A 19,445-nucleotide genomic window follows, 5' to 3' on the forward strand; every position below is an offset into this window, starting at 1 on the left:
CAATAAAAGACAAATTATGGGTATTTTTTTTCCAGTTTAGATGGACAAAGTTTAAATACAAGAAAGAACCAGATTTTAATCTTTCAGCAAGTAAAATTGCACTGGTTCTGTTCTTGGTTGCGTTTGCTAATACTATTGTAATGCTACAAATGCATAAATGTTAATTATTGGTTCTAGCACAGATAGCATCACATTGCTGCACAGTTTTGTTCTGCAAAAGCTAGGGAACACAGAAATAAGTGTTCAACAATGATCTTAAAAAATAGGTAAATGACATAACACTGAAAGTACAAGTCAAGTTACATAATTAATCTAAGCTTATGAGTTAAAATAATTAATCTAAGCTTATAAGATAATCTTTACTTACAAAAATGGCTAGCATTTTGTAGGAAAGGGAGCATACATAATATAACACATAAAAATTAGTTCAAGAAGTTTTGCATTGGGGGGGGGGAGAAGGCAAAAAAAAAAAAAAAAAAAAAAAAAACTTAAAATGTATTTGTCACTGACGTACTCATTCAATGAAGAATCACTGTCACTCAAATATATGAACTGATTTATTTCGAAATAAGGATATTCCGTTACTACGCTACTACTGGTGTTTTCATATACACAGTTTATTGAGCATTTAATGGCTACTTTAGAAACAGGGAATTCAATACGATTTTTTCCTTACACAGTTAAGTGCATTTAAAAGGAATAAACCCAGGAACTGTTTCCCACACAGTGACAGTTCGAGAAGCTGAAGCTTAGGTTTTGTATTCTTTTCTTGAATGTACAGGTTCAAAAAATTTTACATGACTTCAGACTATGAATAATAAGTAAGTCTTGTAAATTTGAGGGAAATATTCTGTTTTGGATTATATAAGAATGAAAGACAAATTTCCGAGATAACAGCCGTTGCTTCTAGGTGCAAAGGGGCTAGAGATAGCTACCAGTTAAAGATAACAAGATAAAAGAAAAACTGACAGTGAATTCTGATAAGCATTGTTTGTGAAAGGGTTGTGGGTATTTTCTGTCAACACTTCCACTCTTCAGTTGGTATGTGGGCTGGCTCGCGATAAATGCGATTGGTCGGCGAAGCAGAGCGTCTAACGATCCAAAGATGATGGAAGGGGTGTTACCAAGAGATTGCAGCCGCTAACAATGGCCTGGGCGGAACAATAGGGGGAAGAATAGAACGTTGCGCATGCCCATACATCTCTTGGGACGAGAATGGCTGAGAACACGCAACTTTAGCAAGCATCCGGACATCTCAGGAACTCCTTCCTTATTTCTGGACGGCCGTATATTCCAAAATTGTATAATTAGCGACAATTCAGCTTTCAAAAGTAATGCCACATACCTTTTTTTAGGGGGAGGGGAGCACTAAAATACTGCCCCAAAAGCACAATAAACTATTACCGTATATATGCCGCATTTTTTTCCACAAAAAAGCATTAGAAATAGGTATTGCAAACATGTAACAACATAGCAGTGCTTATTTAACAACTGAGTATAAAATCCATTGCTGTCGGGTGAACGTTATATAGGATCGTACAAGTTTAGTTGCGATTGTGGGTCTTGGTGAGATGTGGGATACCGGTACCAGATATAGTGATAATGGCGACGCAGGTAGACAATGACAGCGAATAACAGGTGCTAAGCATAGAAACACATTCCTTTTGACCGATAATAAAAATTTTATCTCAGTGTGCGGTTCTGTTTTCATTTTAGCAGCTTTCACACCTCCAAACGAAAAAAATATTGGATGGTAGACAGCGTGTTCTTCTTTTTTTTTAACGATAAAACTAGAGGTGAGGCTTATACACGCAAGAATACGGTACCAGGTAGCAAATGTTTTTCTTTTTATATACTTCATTGTGTAGAAGTTGGTAACTCGCTAAGAAAACTCGAAACTAACTTTGGCTAAATATCGTCAAATTTTTGTACGTTAAAGAAACGCAAACATTTTTGAAATAATGCTCTAATTACAACTATTATATTGAACCTACTAAGAAGGAAGATTCAGTTTACTTCATTGTTCTCAGCAGAATTTCACGTTCTGCATACTTCTGAATGCTTTATATTGCGGACTGCTTTACACTAATGCCAGTCTGTGCCGCACTGGCACATAGTTCCTTTTTACGAGCATTTTATATGAAAGAATGAAATTTTATATGAAAGCATTTCTTTTTACGAGCATTTTATATGAAGGCTTTTAAGTGAAAATTCGAGTTTCTTTGACAAGATTTTATGAGCTATCGAAAGAAACATTGCAAACATTTTCTGTTCTTTTATAATTAAGCTCTTTTATTAATATTCTTAGTACTAATCTTAACTTTTGCTCCAGAAAAGTCTAATAATTTATTTTTGGGTTCATTATTTCATTCCCAAATAATGAAAAAATAGCTTTGCCTTAATGGAAATTCGGAAAGAAAAAGTGCATCTTAAATACGCAACCAAATATTATCCACAAAACCAATAAAATGGACAACATCGTAGGCACTGCATATAAGTGAAAGCATGTTTATATAATTACCTTGCAGCATTAAAAATAAGATGAAATGTATTTGTAGATCGCATTTAGTTCTTAAATAACTTATCAAAATTGTTATCGCTCATCTTGTACAGGGTGATCCAAAAGTAGCGCAAATGAAATTAAAAAAAATTGTGGACGTTTCAAAAACGATTTTTAATGGCAAATTGTTTCAAAGAATGACACCTCAGACAATTTCAATCGCAGCCTGTTACCCGCAAGTGTACAGAAATGACACAACTGCGCATTTACTGAAGAAATTTGCCAATAATATCCAATTTAGAATTTCACTACTTTTTAAGTTTGATTTGCGCCGCTTTTGAATCACCTTGTAGAATACATATCACGATTTTTAAACTCAATTTGGTGTTTCACTTTAAAACTTTCGTTATGCATTTAGTAAACTAAAATTGAGCTACATATGAAACAACGAAAATTTAAAATACAATACGAAATTTTATTCTTCATTAAAAAATCACCTCTTTTATCCATTATATTTCAAAGTACATTTTTGTGTATGGATTTACTAAAATAACAGTAAGTTTACTGTGTAATATACTGAACTGAGAGAAAAAAAGGAAATATGTCAGCGTACACTCTATCAAACAAAAACTTTTTTTTCATTATTTTTAATGGATTCGTTTCAGTTTGCAATGTGATGTAAAGCTACAAAATAACAGTAATAGTATAAAAAAGCATTTATTTACCTCCGAAACAGACTTTTCTTTTTAATACATACTAAGCGGCAGATTTGATTTAAAAAGCATTAAAAAAATTAAATACAAGTTGTTTTGTAAATCAATTTGATCTAGAAACAAATTTTTCTCCAGTACTTGGAGAATTTCCTTTTTTCTAATTGTCCTTCCGATGAACAGTTTTCAGAATTTTAAAAGAGCCAAATTTTAAACACTTTCAAACTATATGACTTTCGTCACTGCGAAAAGAAAATTAATCGGTATTCTTCATTCCCTTAACAGAAATGACGCCGACTAGCGGCTGGGCGGTAAAGTCGTTGAACGCTTGTAGTTCGGATCCCGGCGAAAGAAATGACTGCATGGTCATTTTCGTGATTTTCCCCCATACGTACTTGTAGACGAGCAAGAATCCTTTGGAAAGTAGTCCACGAAGGCATCCCTCCCGTTAGGTAGAGAGCCCTGGAGTGCTCTGCCGTTATTAAATAAACCAAACACTTAAAAAAGAAGTTTATATAGTATTGCTTTACATTTCGCCTACAAAGCCTACTTTAGTTTTTGGAAAACTAAGTTTAAATAACTCTGCGAATTTAGAAATTACGAAGACTCAAAATATGTTGAAACAAAATTATCATTTCGTAAAACAGTTCCATGAAAGCCATAAATACAATCACTGAATGCTTTAAAATTAAAAGTTAAAATATTTTAAAAATTAAAACTAAATTTAAAATATTTAAAAAAATTAGCTGTAAATTATTTTACAACAAAACAATTAAATTTTAAAGTAAATTTCAGTTTTAAGTAAACCTAAAACTAAGCATTACTATTCAATACAACTTAAGCATTACTATTCAACACAACCGTGTCAAAGTTTGAGCGAGTGAAACACCTGCCTCAGGAAAGTAAAGAAATGAGGCGCAAAACTAAAATTATAATAAACCAAATTTAACGTGAATGGGGTAAAAATATCTAGGTTTACGTAACTCGGGGATCTGCCTGAAACCTGAGGCACAGTTCTGCTATTTAATGTTGAATGCGCATATAAAAGTTAGTAAATCTCAGATATGCGACATAATATTAAAAGTTAAAATAGCAAATTTAGAATACAGCATACTTTTTGCACGTACAAGTTAAAGCAAAGCTAGGTAACTGCTATGTTTCCGTGCCAGAGGAAATTCCGAGAGAGAATGGTGGGTCCAGGGTGCGGGCCGAGAGTCTCCCACCTCTCCTCCCCTACTACTAATCGCTAGAAAGGATTTCGGCTCGCCATTCTCACTGCCCTCTTGTCGCAAAGGCACTATCCGCTTTAAAACATACATGCTTTTACCGGGATTCGAACACGAGCCCTTCGTTATGGCAGTCATCGTCGTTAAAGCATATTTTCTACAGAAAAATATTCATTCAACCGTTTAAATAGAGTTCTAACAACTACGAGAATGTGTATAAATGGCTATATTATCGTCGATAACTACGCTCCAACACCAAGCTTTAATTAGTTTTCAAACATTAAGAACAATCGAATGATCTTTACACGTTTTGCTTTAACAAAAAAACTCAAGAATAATCTCTGTAAAATCACTGATTAATCAAAATCCTTAAAATACTGCACGACAGCGGTCTTTAACAGAATTAGTCTCAGTGATATAGAGGGTGATTAAAAAATGTTGGGCAAAAGTGGAAGGAAGGTAGAGAGGGCCGAAAAGCGGGAGAGAGTGTATGTGCGAAATGACGCGTTTGGGGGGAAGGAGCTGTTGAACGGTAAGTAACTGCTAGATAAGATCTTTATTCTCCGCACGAATTTTGAGCTGCAAATTGGTATGCATTGCCATACGAACTGAAGTTCATCGACACGTATTTTACCCGTTCAACTAAAACGGAGTAGCTACTTAAAATATAAACGACTATTCTAGACTATCTCCTTCGGGTAGCTAGGTATATTGGTGAGCTTCAAGTTTGTGTAACGATGCATACAGCTCGAAATTTGCACGGGAATAACGATTAACACCAACAGAACGTTTTTACCTACCCTGTACCACTTCAACGTGTCTGCAAAATTTGCTTATTTCGTCCTTCTTTCTCTACCTACATTTTCCTTGTGCTGCCTATTTTTGAATCGCCCTGAGAAAGGGTAGCCGTCTAAAAAATACTTTTAAAGCTCGATAATAACGTTAAATACATAACATGAGTGTGAAATACACTCCAAAAGATGAACATCTTAATCTTGCTTGAATGACGAAAGCTTTATCGTATAATCTAGCGCATTTCTTCTATAGCCATCTTGAAAACACTTCGATGAAATTAAATTCGTTATTTTCGAAGCTTTCTCCTAAGAAAACGCAACAGATGCTTTAAAGCTTATGTGTGATAACACACGGCAACTACAGAGTACTCTTCTTAAAAAATATAAAAGCATAAATTACTGATTATGCAAATTTTGCAGTTTATAACGTTTTGAACCCATTACAGAACAGTGGCTCCGAAGATATATAAGGTTTTACAGAACAGACTATATGCAATCTCTTATAATCTATACGAAAAAAAATTTGCTTGCCTACCTTCATCATAAAGGATTACTACAGACTAACCTTCCATACGAAAAATGATATAATAATTAAATTTCCATATGCAAACGAAAATAATGCCACCATTCAATATAAAATGAATACACGAAATTAACGCCATGAATGAATGTACATGAAAGTAACGCCACCCTTCATTATAAAATAAATGCTTAGTATATTACATATGATTTTCATTCGTAAATGTATTATTTCATACGTATGAAGAATTGGGGGGGGAATCTTTTAAGAATAGCCAAAACCTGATACTTCTTAGATTTTAATCGGCTATTTTAACATTTCTTAAGTGCATGATATTAACTCTTTTTGCAGTTTCAAATGAAACCAGTGCAGTGTTATGTGTAGGTAGGTATTGAGCACACACGATATATTAGTTCAGAAAATCTTAAATCATGGCAGAACCTAGAAAGGGAGGGAGACAGCATGCAAGAGACAAAAGATGTAAGCACAATGATTTGTCCGCGAACAGGAAAAGTCAAACATGTAATAATATAATCAAAATTTCCCATTCAGAGGGACCCTGTTAAAAGGATAAGAAACACAAAGAAATTAATTTGAAACGAAATATCCTTCAATACGTTTTATGAAATAAACGACATGCAATCAAATGAAACTCAAAATGATGTCCATTCGATTATTCTGCAAAAAAAGTAATTTACAACAAAATACTTTCAAAAGTTCTTCGATAATAAAGAGCACAGCAATCAAAATGAAATTCATATATGTCTACCTGATTATTCTGCTGTTGTTGGGTCAACAACTGTTCTTTGAGTTGTTGTAATTGGTTGATCATGTCTGTAAGACAGCGTTCTTTTTCCCTGATGTTGTCCCCAGACAAGGCTAAACGGAGGCTGTCACTGTCCATCATGCTCAACGTATTAGCCGCAGGCTGGGAAGGCCCCTCTTTGCTTGTTTGAACAGTAGACGGTGGAGGTGGTGACTCTTGTGGTTGAGGAATACTAAGAAAAATGGACCCATTAGTACTGAACCCGTTAATATTGGATAACAAAATAATATGGAGAATCACAGAGTCACCGTTAGTGTGATAACTAAGTTACACAGTCAAATACTTACCTCAAGTATAGCAAATTAAATTTTATTTTTTAAATTCACAGAAAAATATATTTAATTGTTTCTGGAAGTAGAGGAGGGCTTCATCACAAGTTTGCCAATAATTTGGCTTGAAAACAAACTTCTGCGTATTAATACTATTTTATTTTACCCATATGTCTATTCAGCATCTTACACTACATTTTTCAAGCCGTGGAAAAATATGGGATATAAAGAGGGATTAGTCTGCAGTTAGATTTATCTAATATCAGAATAAGATTTACAAGTGCCTAATATTACGTAGATACATATAAACACTTAAATTAGCCAAGCATACTTAAGGAATACATGTAATTAGCCAAGCAGACTTAAGGAATACAGAATACATGTAAATACATACATACAAAAATAAAAATTTACTTACGCATAAATTCTTATTCATCGATTTATTAATTCCAAAATTTATTTAAATCATATAAGATTTCCTATTTCTTCTGTACTGATTCAACAATAAATAGCATCACATAACATCTAATTTAAGAAGACGAAACTTACCTAAATATAAAAGATTTTACTTGGAATTCATTAATTTATGTAATTCTTATGAACACGTATTTCCAAATTTAATTTTTCCCACATAAAAATTAATGCATATGTGGGCTATATCAATGCTTAGTTTCTAATATAATTGAAGAAGCATGATTACGAGTTTTTTATTACATGGATCCACTATTAATATTAACACGATCATGAATTACTTTTTTCGAGACAAGAAGATGGTACAAAAACCGTTTTATGAATGTTCAAAAAATCAAAAAGATATTAAGTGAGCAATGTAACCTGCAAGAATGTGACAAACAGAGATACAATTAATCTATCAAGTCGTAAAAATCATACAAATTTTTATACTGCTTGCTCTTTATAAGCCTGTCAATGTATAATAAATATTTTGCTTGTGAATATTTAAGAGACAATTATTACAGATAGTTTTCGATCATATTTATATATTTTTCCTAAAGATTATAATGTAATAAGTAACACAGCTTCAAAATAAATGTAATAATAAACAAGCTTCAATAATAAACATGTAATAAGTAACACAATTAAAAAAATAAGTTTAAAAAATCTCTTTTTCCCCCTGATTTTAAGTACACTATGTGCAAAAAATATTTGGATTCAGTTTCATACCCGATTGATTTTAATGCTCACTTTACGCCAAAGAGCACTTGCAGTCAGATCATAACAGTTAAGACCCCACACTTCCATACAAACGAAGGCACTCGAAGGATCTACTCTTTCCCCAAAATTTTTACTTTACCGCTCATTACGCTTAGATAGATGGCATTGCACGTAAGCTTACTTCAATTAATTTATAATCATAATAATAATATTACATTTAACATGAAAAGGGGGAAGAGAAGAAGAAAGAAAGGTTAGATTAGGTTAATAGTATATTAGGCAAAGCAACTCGACGGTTATCTGGCGATGGGGGGGGGGAGGGATTCCTTCGTGGAGGACCTTTTAAGGGAAACCAGCCCCATATCCACGTTACACATGGCGGAAAAGCGCGAAAACCAACCATGCAGGCAGGTTTGCTGAGATTCGATCCCAAGTCGAATTACCAGTGTTCAGTGACTTTACTGCTCGACCGTTGGTCGGCGAAGAAGAAAGAAAGGAAAAAATATAGGTAAACATTCTGAAATACTGAAAAGGAAAAGGTTAAGGAATATTAAAGTAAAGAAAGCTACAATATTCAAACCTTATATTACATATATATTTAAACAAAAACAAAACAAAAAAAAAAAAAAAAAAATGCGCTTTTCAGCTTATTTGTAACTGAACCGTTTATGCTTAAAACTCAGTTTAAAAATTTCTTTGTAAAAATTTAATCAATTAACATGCTGACTTATATAGAAGTTTTTCGAAACCGAAAAATTAAGTGAATTTTTGTTTCGCTCGGATTCGAACTCCGGACCACCCAACTACTAGCAGGACCACTACTAGCACGCGGTAAGGAGAGAGGACATAATTTACAAAGTTACGGGAGTTGAACAATAAATAAGAAACGTATTCTTTCCTAACACAAGAAGACATGATTACATTAACTTGTACACTGTGCACAAAAATGGGGGGCCAGTTTTGTATCTCCCGTTCTACTGGGCCGATTGACAAAATTTAGTTCGCGTTTTCCATGTCTCGAAATCCCAACTTGAGATATATATTAGATTTATATACAACACTACCCTAGCGTAGGTATTTTGACACAAAATCGGACTTCTGAAATGATATCTCATATTTCAATTCTACGACTCAAATTATGCCTAAATATTACATTTTGTAAAATCTGGTGAGAAACTTCCCGGGAAATTTAAAAATTTACCTTTGTGCACTTTTTTCTATTTGAGCCACGAACTGGCACGATCCTTAATTTTCACATGGTAAAAATTCTTAAGTTTTCGTAACTTATTTTTCTTTCTGTTTTATTGCGCTCCAGCGGAAAAAAAAGGAGCATCAATCATTCTTTCAAAATTATTTTAACAAACTGCGTAAACCACATTTGGCGTTATTATCGCTTATAACAAATATGCTAAATTTCAAAACGCGCCAACATATAAAATCATGTATATCTTCAGAAATTTGTAATAAAAAACTCTTTAATTTTTGCAGGTATGCCTAGAAATACTTTAAGGTGATGGCAAAACTTTTATAGGCCATAATTTAAATTTTTTTTTCGAAAAACTTATAAAATTCACTAAAAAAATACAAACTTTAAATCAGAAAATATCTGAAAATGTTATTTAGACTGAACCTGAATTTTGAAAGAAGGAACCTATTAAGTTTAATAAAGAGATATTAATAGATGTATACCGTATTCAACTAACATTGAGAAGCTAACATTTCGAGAATCAATTAGTTAAAATTGTGAGATTTTTATGACACTGGGCAATTTGGGATAATTTTAATGGTAAAATTGAAATACGGGGAGGGGGATATATATAAATACGGGGGGGGATTTCTGGTATATCATGCCAGAAAATGTTCGATTTTGTGCCAAAACACCTACGTTAGAACAATGCTATATATAAATCTAATATATACCTTAAGTCGTACTTTCAGGATATAAAAAAAAAGCAAAATAAATTTCGTCAATCTGCCCAGTGGAACAAAAGATATAGAAGCATCCCCATTTTTTTCGGGGGGGGGAGGCGCAGAGTGTACTTCTGCAGCTCTAACAGAAACATGCACTTTAAATTATTATATATGTATCAGATTATAGGGTGAAGCATTATTTTACCTTCTTAATAATCAGATGAGTAGCAAAAGTAAGTTCACATCTTGACAGTTAATATGGATTTTAACATTAATCGTTCAGAAACATAGCTCTAGTATCACACTATTATCTCAGGTAAATGTAAAACCTAACAAGGAAAAAATGATTAAGCTTAAATTGCCCTTAACATGCTGCACGGCTTATAAGCTGTGATACTTAAATATCCAGAATGAAAGAGTACAGCTATTGTAAATGAGGGTAAAAAATTTTTCCGTGGGAAAATAATCACCAGAACCGAGCCAACTGGCTCTACTCAGTTAACACTCAAACCCATACGCCTCAATTCCCCACCTCTCACAATAATTCTTTCTCACACCATCGCTCTCATCTTTCTTATCTTAAAAATCAGAAAGTTGAGGAATGTATTTCCTTTCTTTTTCGCAGGTTTCTTTTTACTTCTGGTCCCGGAATCTTAAAAAAGCCATGTCTCATAAATTCTGTAATATTTGCGTCATCATCAAAGAGCCTTATAAAATGAAATCTTTTTCAAATCTCTCTCCCATTAAGAGTAAAAATTTTAATTTTCCTTCGTATATACTTTTAAATCTTTGTTGCTGCAACGAGAATTTTTCAACGGAAAAACAAACAATCCCAAGCTAAACAATTCCTATGATCTCTCAAATTACATAAAAATAGGAAAGGCATTTTTATTCATTCACACAACGAATAGCAATTTCCAACACTTATCTTCTGTTTCCAAAGTGGATAAAAAATGGAGTGAAGAAAAAGTAATCGAGGCTACGCAAATGCCGATTTCAGGCTTGTTTTCGCACTTGTCCATAAGAATAACAACTTAAAAATAGATGCGCGAGCAATTTTGACGTTCTGTTGTTGACAGGAAAGAAATTTAAAAAGAAAGCTTCCGAAGCCCTGAAGCTGTAAAGATGTCCCATGTATTGCAAATTCAGATTTTTCCAGGATGAATGCAGCAAAATACAAGTTGGTTAAATTTAAAATAGCGTTTTCCGGTTAACGAACGACGCAGTAAGATGTGAACAGTTCTAAACATTTTGACGCAAATCGCCAAAGGAAGAAACTGTCTCGAAGAAAATAGTCTTCTAAGTCTGAAAATGTATAATAAGTATACGTGCTTCACATCACAAAACACATTAAAACAAACTTTTAAATAATTTTTTTTTAATTTTTTTCATAAAAACAAAGATGACAGGTTTGTTCTCACACCCCGTACCACTGCTCTAATAAATTCAACCGCAAAGACTTCGGTAAGTCATTGTTAAGTAAAATACCTATCATTTTACAGGGTACATGGTTAGAAATAATATCAAGTCTACACTAAGAATACTCTGAGCCCAATAGCGGCAGAGTGGAACAAAATTCGCTGAATACTGGTAAGACCGACATGAGCTCGATTCCAGGCGAACGGGCAGTCTGCATAAGCGTTTTCGTGGTTTTTCACCATGTGTAACGTGGATACAATCCAGTGAAACCAATTCACTTAATGGTGTGTGTGTGATTATGGCAAAGCCTCGAGGGCTATCTGCCTAAGGGGAGGGATGCCTTCGTGGAGGACTTTCTAAGGGAAACTGGCTCGTATACACGTTACACATGGGGAAAACCACGAAAACGCCCATGCAGCCAGCCCGTTTGCGGGATTCGAACCTCGGACCGAACTACCAGCCACTTAATGGTAAGCTTCTTCAGAATACGTTTGACTATTAGTCTCAAATTCCTGCCCTTCTAAAGAAATGCCTTATTTTTCACTGTACTCTGACAATGACTTTATTTCTTAAAATAAATTTCTAGTCGGATGTAGTCATTAACAATAAAACAATTAAATGATCTGTCATTTGATTAAAGATTTATTTTTTCACTAATGTATGCAGCCTTTTAGACATAATTTTAAGATATCCAGTTTTACTATTTTACATATACATAACAAAATACATATACATATTCAAAACATACAACTTTTTTCATTTTGAATATGTTTACTTATTCAATTTTTACGTGCGTCTGTCTTGTAGCACTCAACGGGCTAGTTTTGAATTCTGTAATAGAAACGCGCGTATGCCAATGTTTACAATTTTGATTCTAAACATGTTTTCAATTAACAGTAATTTTAATAATTCGGAAATCTCGCCTAGCATGGCGGCAATATTAATATAAAATCAAGTTCAGCAATACTGGGGCTCTAAATTGGCATAAATTTTTAAAATTCATGAAACTTAAAATTAATGAATACTAATAACATATTAAAATTTATTGCAAATAAATTGGAATTTATTGCAAAAAAATTACTTCTCGGAACTCAAATTATAATTCTTATTATTTTCTTTTTAGGAAATTGGCATTCTGAGAGCATTTATCATACAGCTTGGTTTTAAACCATGTGCAATTCATGCTCTCCGAAATAAGTTCTACATACACTGTGGAAGAATCTAGCCTTTCGAACATCAGCTTTACTAAGAAAAGCCGAAACCAATTGCAATTATGACCAACAATAGAAAAATCGAAAATAATGTCAAGTATATATTGCCTTTCCATCTTTTCAAATGACAGGAAAGAGAAATGGTGACTTGGGTAAATGAAAAGGTGGCAGAACACGACAATAGTGGACAGGAACTAACAGCTATGAAAACATCTGTATGGTACTGTAAATCTTTTCTCAGATGTCATTACAACATTGATAATAGCTTTAATTAAAAAACTAATCTAGTAGTTTTTAATTGAAAAACGTTGTCCTCTTTTCGTCTAATTGGTTTATTTTAGATTGCTTTGGGATTGTTTTTTTTTTTTTTTTCAAGTGTTAGTCTTCCATGGTCTTCAACATAGAAAGCTAATAAGTAACCGTGTCTATGTTCATCGTATCAAAATCCTTCTCAAACGGAGGCGCTGAAGACATAATCATGGAAACATACATACATTATTATACATTAAACCTACCGCGTTCAGCACAACCTTACAGTAAGAAAGAAATGATGCTCATTTTTCAACAAAAATTATTAAGAACTAGTCAGAAACTTCAAGCCTGGTAAACGAAACTGCCATAATTTCAGCTATCGAAAGTTAATCTGGTTAATCCTCTTGAAAAGCTATGCACATGGCTTTTTATATTTATTTTACAAAGCGTAATAAGGAATAACGTGCTTCTACATTTTCTCAGTATACATCTAATCCAAGTACGCTAAGAAATCAAATAATTATTACTTCGGGATATGAAAGACCATCTACAGAATACAAACAGAAGAAAAAAAAAAAAAATAAATAAACGCTAAATATCGCCATTAGAGTCTAAAAGAAGAGAAGTCAACAAGCTCAAGTTATTCTGACAATGCTTCGTACATCTTATGTGCTGAAGTATGTTGACTAAATAACGCAAAGGTTGAAAGGAATTTTACTCCTTAGCATACTCAATACGTTACCCACCAGAATTAACTGAACCTTTTTAAAATACGTTATAAATTACCACCATAGCCTACAATGTAAAAGCTTCTGGAACGCAACTTTCAATGTACGCAAAAGAATTAAAATACTTTGCTTTCGATAGCTTTACTTTTATCTCAGTTTATTAAACACAGGAATGAGAAAACGCTTCTTACAGTTAACTATACTGCTGTATTTAAAAAAAAGGAAAAAGTAATGAAAAAAGGAAAGGGGGAGGGGAAAAATAGAAACGCAGAGAAAATCAAAACATTTAAACTGAATGCATTACATTTAACTGAACGCAGATTATAAATTACAAAAGATCTCTTCATTTAGCAATCCCTAAGATCAAAGCCTTAATCATTCACTTAAAAATGCTAATCATCACTTGCTAATAAGGCTTGCTAATAAGGCTAATAAGGCTAAGATGTTACTTGCTAGTCACATCACTTGCTAATAAGAACATCAAATATATGGCATAGTTCTTTGCATATATACTTTCACATAACACGATAAAGTCCCTAAATTTACAATATTACTCATTAGACTTAAAACACGGCTAAGTTTTAGAAAGGAATATTTTTACTCAATATGGTTTTTAAGAACTTTATAATTAACGGTTTTTCTTCAAACGAAAATTACAAAACTACTGCTTTTAACACGGAATTATACAGTTATCCACATACTGAAAACTGATTGAAAATAACTACTCAATATTTATTACCTTAAAGACGTTGGGCTTTTTCTGTAATAATCGTTATCTTCCCTTTCTGATATTATAACTGAAGGTGGGCCTGGTGTTTGTCGTTCTCTCAATGTTGCACTAGTTGTCATTTTTGAGGATAACCTTCTCAACACATCATCCATTGTCCTTTTTCCATGTCCCCCTGAATAAGATCTCATCATTTCTTGCTGTGGTTGATGATATGGATGATGATAATGATGATGGTGATTTTCATTCCGAGATGATTCTCGAGAATCGTGCGGATGATTGCCATTATTAGCATCACTCAAGGTGTTCGTTGGCTTCAAAGAAGCTTGTAAGAAATCGCAAGGAAATGTATTAACATCGGAGACAAGTTCGTTTCCGTTTAAACAAGGTTCAGAGTCATACTCTGAATCAGTTGTGGTATCAGACCTGGCAGAAGAAACACTTAACAGTAACCTATGTTTCCTCGATGATGGTGCAATATTGTCCGCTTGAGAATGTTCTGTACCCAAAACACCTTCACTGGTTAAACTGTCACAAGAATCTTGATCTTGGTCCAAAGGATTCTGTGATCTTGGTGTTGCACTCATAGATAAATGAAGGTTTGGCACATCTAGGGAGTCAATACCCCCCTCCATGTCCAGACCACCATTATTATTGGCCTGAAGAGCAGCCTGAAACTGTTCACTTGTCAGTCTGCTGATCAGGTCTCGACCCTCGGAGGATGGAGTATTCCGGTGGTATCGGATTTTATTATCGTTTTGATCGAGCAGGTGTTCCTCCTCATCTTCTTGCCCGATTTGATCGGAGGGAAGTTCGTCCTCCAAGTCGACTCGTAGGACATCTTCGATATCCGACTGATCGGAGCGAAAATGCTCACCCATGTCTGTTCGTCCATTGTTAAGCCCATCCGCCGATAGCTTTGTTGGGGGACTCTTTCTTTTAGAGGACATCCTCCTAAAAGAAAATAAAGTAATTAATTTGAGTGATTTTATAACATACTAGTGTAACTAATTATTCATGGGATTAAAACCACACAGCTAATTCTATTCTTAAGGGTAACGTAACTGGTCAAACAGAAAGCATTTCTCAGTCATGTTTGGAGGAATTCGAATAATTCATAACATTTAACATTTATTTATTTACAAGCGCCAAACATTAGCTCTTAAGCCATTAGTTGACGAGCTCTCCAGTACCTTTTAACAATGTCCTTATAATGAGAAAGTTCAATACAATTTTTTAAATGTTCAAAAGTCATAGAGTGACTGGAGTCGCACAAAGCACAGTTTGAGGAATCCACCACTCCTATTCTGTAGAGGTGGTTTCGCAAACAGTCACGTTCAGTCAGAAGTCCAAACAGAGCTACCGCTGTCTTTCTTGGAAAACTTGGAATGAAAGTTCTCTCTTTCTCCTGAATCCTACATCTCTTACCTAGAGCACGTTGAATCGCACACTATTTAAGAATTTTCTTAATAGTCAAGTTCACATCGTCTGAATAGAAAAGCCGCCGATTAATGCGTTGCTTTATCAAAGTTCCTTTCTTAGCCCATGCATCAGCTTTTTCGTTGCCGAATATTAATTAATATTTAACACTCAACTTCTTCGAAGGTATAACACGTCGCCTAACACCTTCTTCTCTACTATCTTATCAAATTTATGCATGTAATAATTTAGAAATTGTTAAGGATATATGTTGATTGGAAGAAAAGCTTTCAGAAGACGCTTAATTGAAAAGGGAAAGGTTGTGGTTTTGCAATTTTGATTTCCAGTTCCGAATCTGTTATGAAAAGGATGGAAAAGGGGTTTCCTTATCAAATTAGAAAATTAAGGGAACATTGCAAATTACAGTTAGAATTTTGATTTACATATTCACCCCACCCTTAAAACAGAAAAAGGCTTGGTGACAGAAAATCCTTTTTATATGAAAAAACATTAATAAATGAACATACATATAATATAGAAAATATAAATCATAAAATTTTGAATTAAAGATTTTTTTTACAATAACACAGAACATAAATTTTGAGTAGCGAATAACAATGTTAAAAACCTGAAACCAAAATCTCAGTCAACCAACAGAAATAAAGCGGAACCATAACTTCATTATTCTTAATCCAGCACTCATACTATAAGTTCTCTGAATTGCTCACACATGGTGGCTTTTCTTTCTCCAACCATTTTTCTGTAAATATATTAAATTAAGCTTGGAATTACTAAAGAACAGGCAGGTATCCTTCGCTACTTTTACTGTATATGTTTATTTAAAAAAATGTTCGGTCAAGAATAAGAAGAGTTCAACCACATGACTGCAAATATAGTTTTATGCAGCAACCAGCTCCCATCATATCTTACGGCACCACACAAAATTATCTACAGATATATATCGTCAAAATAATTAAAATGAATATTTAAGAGCGTAGACATATTATTACGAAGATCTTATGAACCTTCAAAATAATGATGGAATTTTAGCGAATGAAGAAATGTGAAGATGTTACTGAATCAAAAATTCGGCATTTTACATAATATGAGATAAATCCAAGCGTTAGCTTTTAGAGTAAAGTTAGATGTGAATTTCTAAATTCAGCAAAATTATTTTGATTTTCAGATTAAGCTATCAAACAAAGCCTTAACACCAATACATGCATTTATTCCTTTGGTAAATAGTTTCATCGCTAATTTTCTGCAGCATTAAAGTTTTTAAAAAATCTTCAAACATTACATCATACTTTTAATGCATTTTTAGCCATCTAAACTACCCAATCCTTTCGAAAATTGTTTAAGAATTGTTCTTGTCGTGACTAATCTCGCTTGCCTAATATCAGAACAAGCCAACGAAATTCATCGTGGGAAGGGGCAAGATTTCGCCTGTCGATCGTAAGAGCCTTGGACACCATACAGGCGGCAGTACGACTTTGCTCAGTTCCGCCCCAAGTTTTGAAGAAAAGCACCCCGAGGCATGGAGGTAGGAAGTAAGAAGGAGTCGCCCTAAACAAGTTTCTCCGTACCCTGCTCTGAAGCACCGGCGATCCCTACGTGGTGACCAAAACATTGGGTCATTTACCATTAAGTTCTATGGGATTTGACGCGTTCGGGTGTAAATATTTTGTAATTACGTCGCAAATATACATATAAATGTATATATTTTCTTTTTCTACAACACTTAAGAGTCCTAAGTATGTGAAAACAACATATTTTTAAACAACATTTCATTCTGAACGGAATTAAATGCTATACTTTTCACAGGACATTTTTCTCAGAATGGTTTAATTTGAATGAAATATTTTCACAAGTTTTCGTTAATTACATTAGAAAAAAAATTAAGGTAATTCGGTTTTATTCGGTTAAGGTACAAAAATTAACATCAAAGTTTATTGTATTATTAATATTAAAATTATGCATTATTTCTTTTCTATTTATAGAGCTTCTTCCTAAAATACTTTCTTAAATATGACATGATTTTTTTGGCTTCTTTTAAATCGAAAAATGTAAGTCAATTTATAATTAATGCTCTATTCGGTTCATTTTAAATTAGAGAATTATTAGGAATTAAATAGTATTTGACTTTCTCTGAACATTTCTGAAAGGGAATAAAATAAGTTTTTTTTTTTTTTTTATTATTTAAAACTTGTAACTGAGTTATTATAAAATGTAAAGGGAATAATTCTTTTAATTATACTTATCAGATTTTTTTTTTTTTTTTTTTTTTTTTTTTTTTTTTTTTTTTACCCTTCATTTCAACAATACATATTCCAAAACTCTTTATTACGTTCTTAAGTGCGTATCTCATAGCATTTGCTTTACAATACCTTTTAACAGATTGCTTTCCAATACGAACAATTCTTGCTTAAATAGTTTTATAACGTATTTGTCAACAGGATTTCAATTTATGTTTACAATTCAATATTAAGGTTATTATATATTTAGATAACATTTATAATCATTATAAATTAGATACATTTAATCATTAGATTTCTTCACAGTACTTTCACAGTTGTTTATAAGTGAATAAATTCTTCATTTCAAATACATTTATAAATAATTTAATGAATATTTAAGTATTTTGTCAAAGGCAGATACATGCTTTTTGCAAGCACATGCATAAATACCCATACATATTTCCTATTTATCATCTCCGGCATGTGCAAATCTTTAATTTCTGTGCATTCACTATATTTTTCGCCATCAAGTTTCAAACTTTTCAAATCTTCTAGAAAATAAATTTTGGCAGATCTCTTTTAGCAATTTTCTTAAAATCTATATTTTTGTAGTGCAACAGCTTAGAATTTTATAAAACAAATTCATAATCAAAATCGCTGTTGTTAGTTATCGAAAAATAACCAAGATGTGATTTTTGCGTAAATGTCAGTAAACTATACAAATTGCTATTATCCATTACACCATGAATGTTTCTTTCACGCGAGAGTGTCCCTTTTTCGATTTCTATGGAACTGTCGTGTGTCGAAATACTATCAGAATCTTGTCAAGCGAGCTTCTGAATGTAAACAAAGAACACCCTGTCTGGTGACCCAAGCTTCAAAGCAGTGCTTCACTTCTAGGGCGGAATGGCCCCTCCTCCCTTTCTTACCTCCATGCCCCGAGGGAAGGGGTCCAAGGATCTCTCACCCCCCTCTTCCCTTACTAACAACCTCTCGAATAAAAGTTCGGCTCGCCTAATATTTAGAGTGCCCCCATACCGCAAAGACACTATACATTTACAAATATTCATGCCTTCTCCGGGATTTGGCCCGGGCCTTTCCGTACGGCAGTCAAAAGTCCCTAACCATTATCCCGGTTTGGCAGCATCGTTGAAAACTGAATGAATGAACCATCTCACTGTTTAAGCTGCTAAGAACTGAGGATTAAGATACACTAATCTTCACAGTAACGGAAATTATACGGAATAGAATAGTTAAATTCTTTCATTCAAATGACCTCAGTTTAAAGCAAATAAGTTCAGGTAAAAATAAATTAATACATTTCATATTCCATAAATACATTTTTATTCAAGTTACATAATATGACTAATAGGTCATTTTGTTTTCAACAAGAGCTTTCAGCTTTTGCCACGGTCCTAATGAAAACACTTTCATTTTGTTCCAGGCCTAACTGAGGAATAATAATAATAAATAAATAAGATTTTTTAAAAATAAAATAAGCTTTTATTAAAAAAAAAGATGAA

At 33.3% G+C, this 19,445-nt stretch overlaps 1 protein-coding gene across 5 annotated transcripts in view; it reads right to left on the reverse strand.

The window, feature by feature from the left end:
* Positions 1 to 19,445, reverse strand: part of LOC118187367 (uncharacterized) — a 781,272-nt gene that overhangs the window by 188,260 nt on the left and 573,567 nt on the right. For all 5 annotated transcript variants that reach the window (XM_085810184.1, XM_085810185.1, XM_085810186.1 and 2 more), the window contains 2 exons: positions 14,279 to 15,220; positions 6,520 to 6,748 (listed from right to left, as the gene is read on the reverse strand). In XM_085810184.1, the coding sequence (XP_085666310.1) occupies positions 6,520 to 6,748; positions 14,279 to 15,220 (1,171 nt within the window). The remainder of the gene's footprint in view (positions 1 to 6,519; positions 6,749 to 14,278; positions 15,221 to 19,445) is intronic.

The sequence above is a fragment of the Stegodyphus dumicola genome, chromosome X2 (assembly GCF_044657685.1).
Source record: "Stegodyphus dumicola isolate Sdum_Otavi_A_Nest chromosome X2, ASM4465768v1".
In the NCBI taxonomy this organism is placed as follows: Eukaryota; Metazoa; Arthropoda; class Arachnida; order Araneae; family Eresidae; genus Stegodyphus; species Stegodyphus dumicola.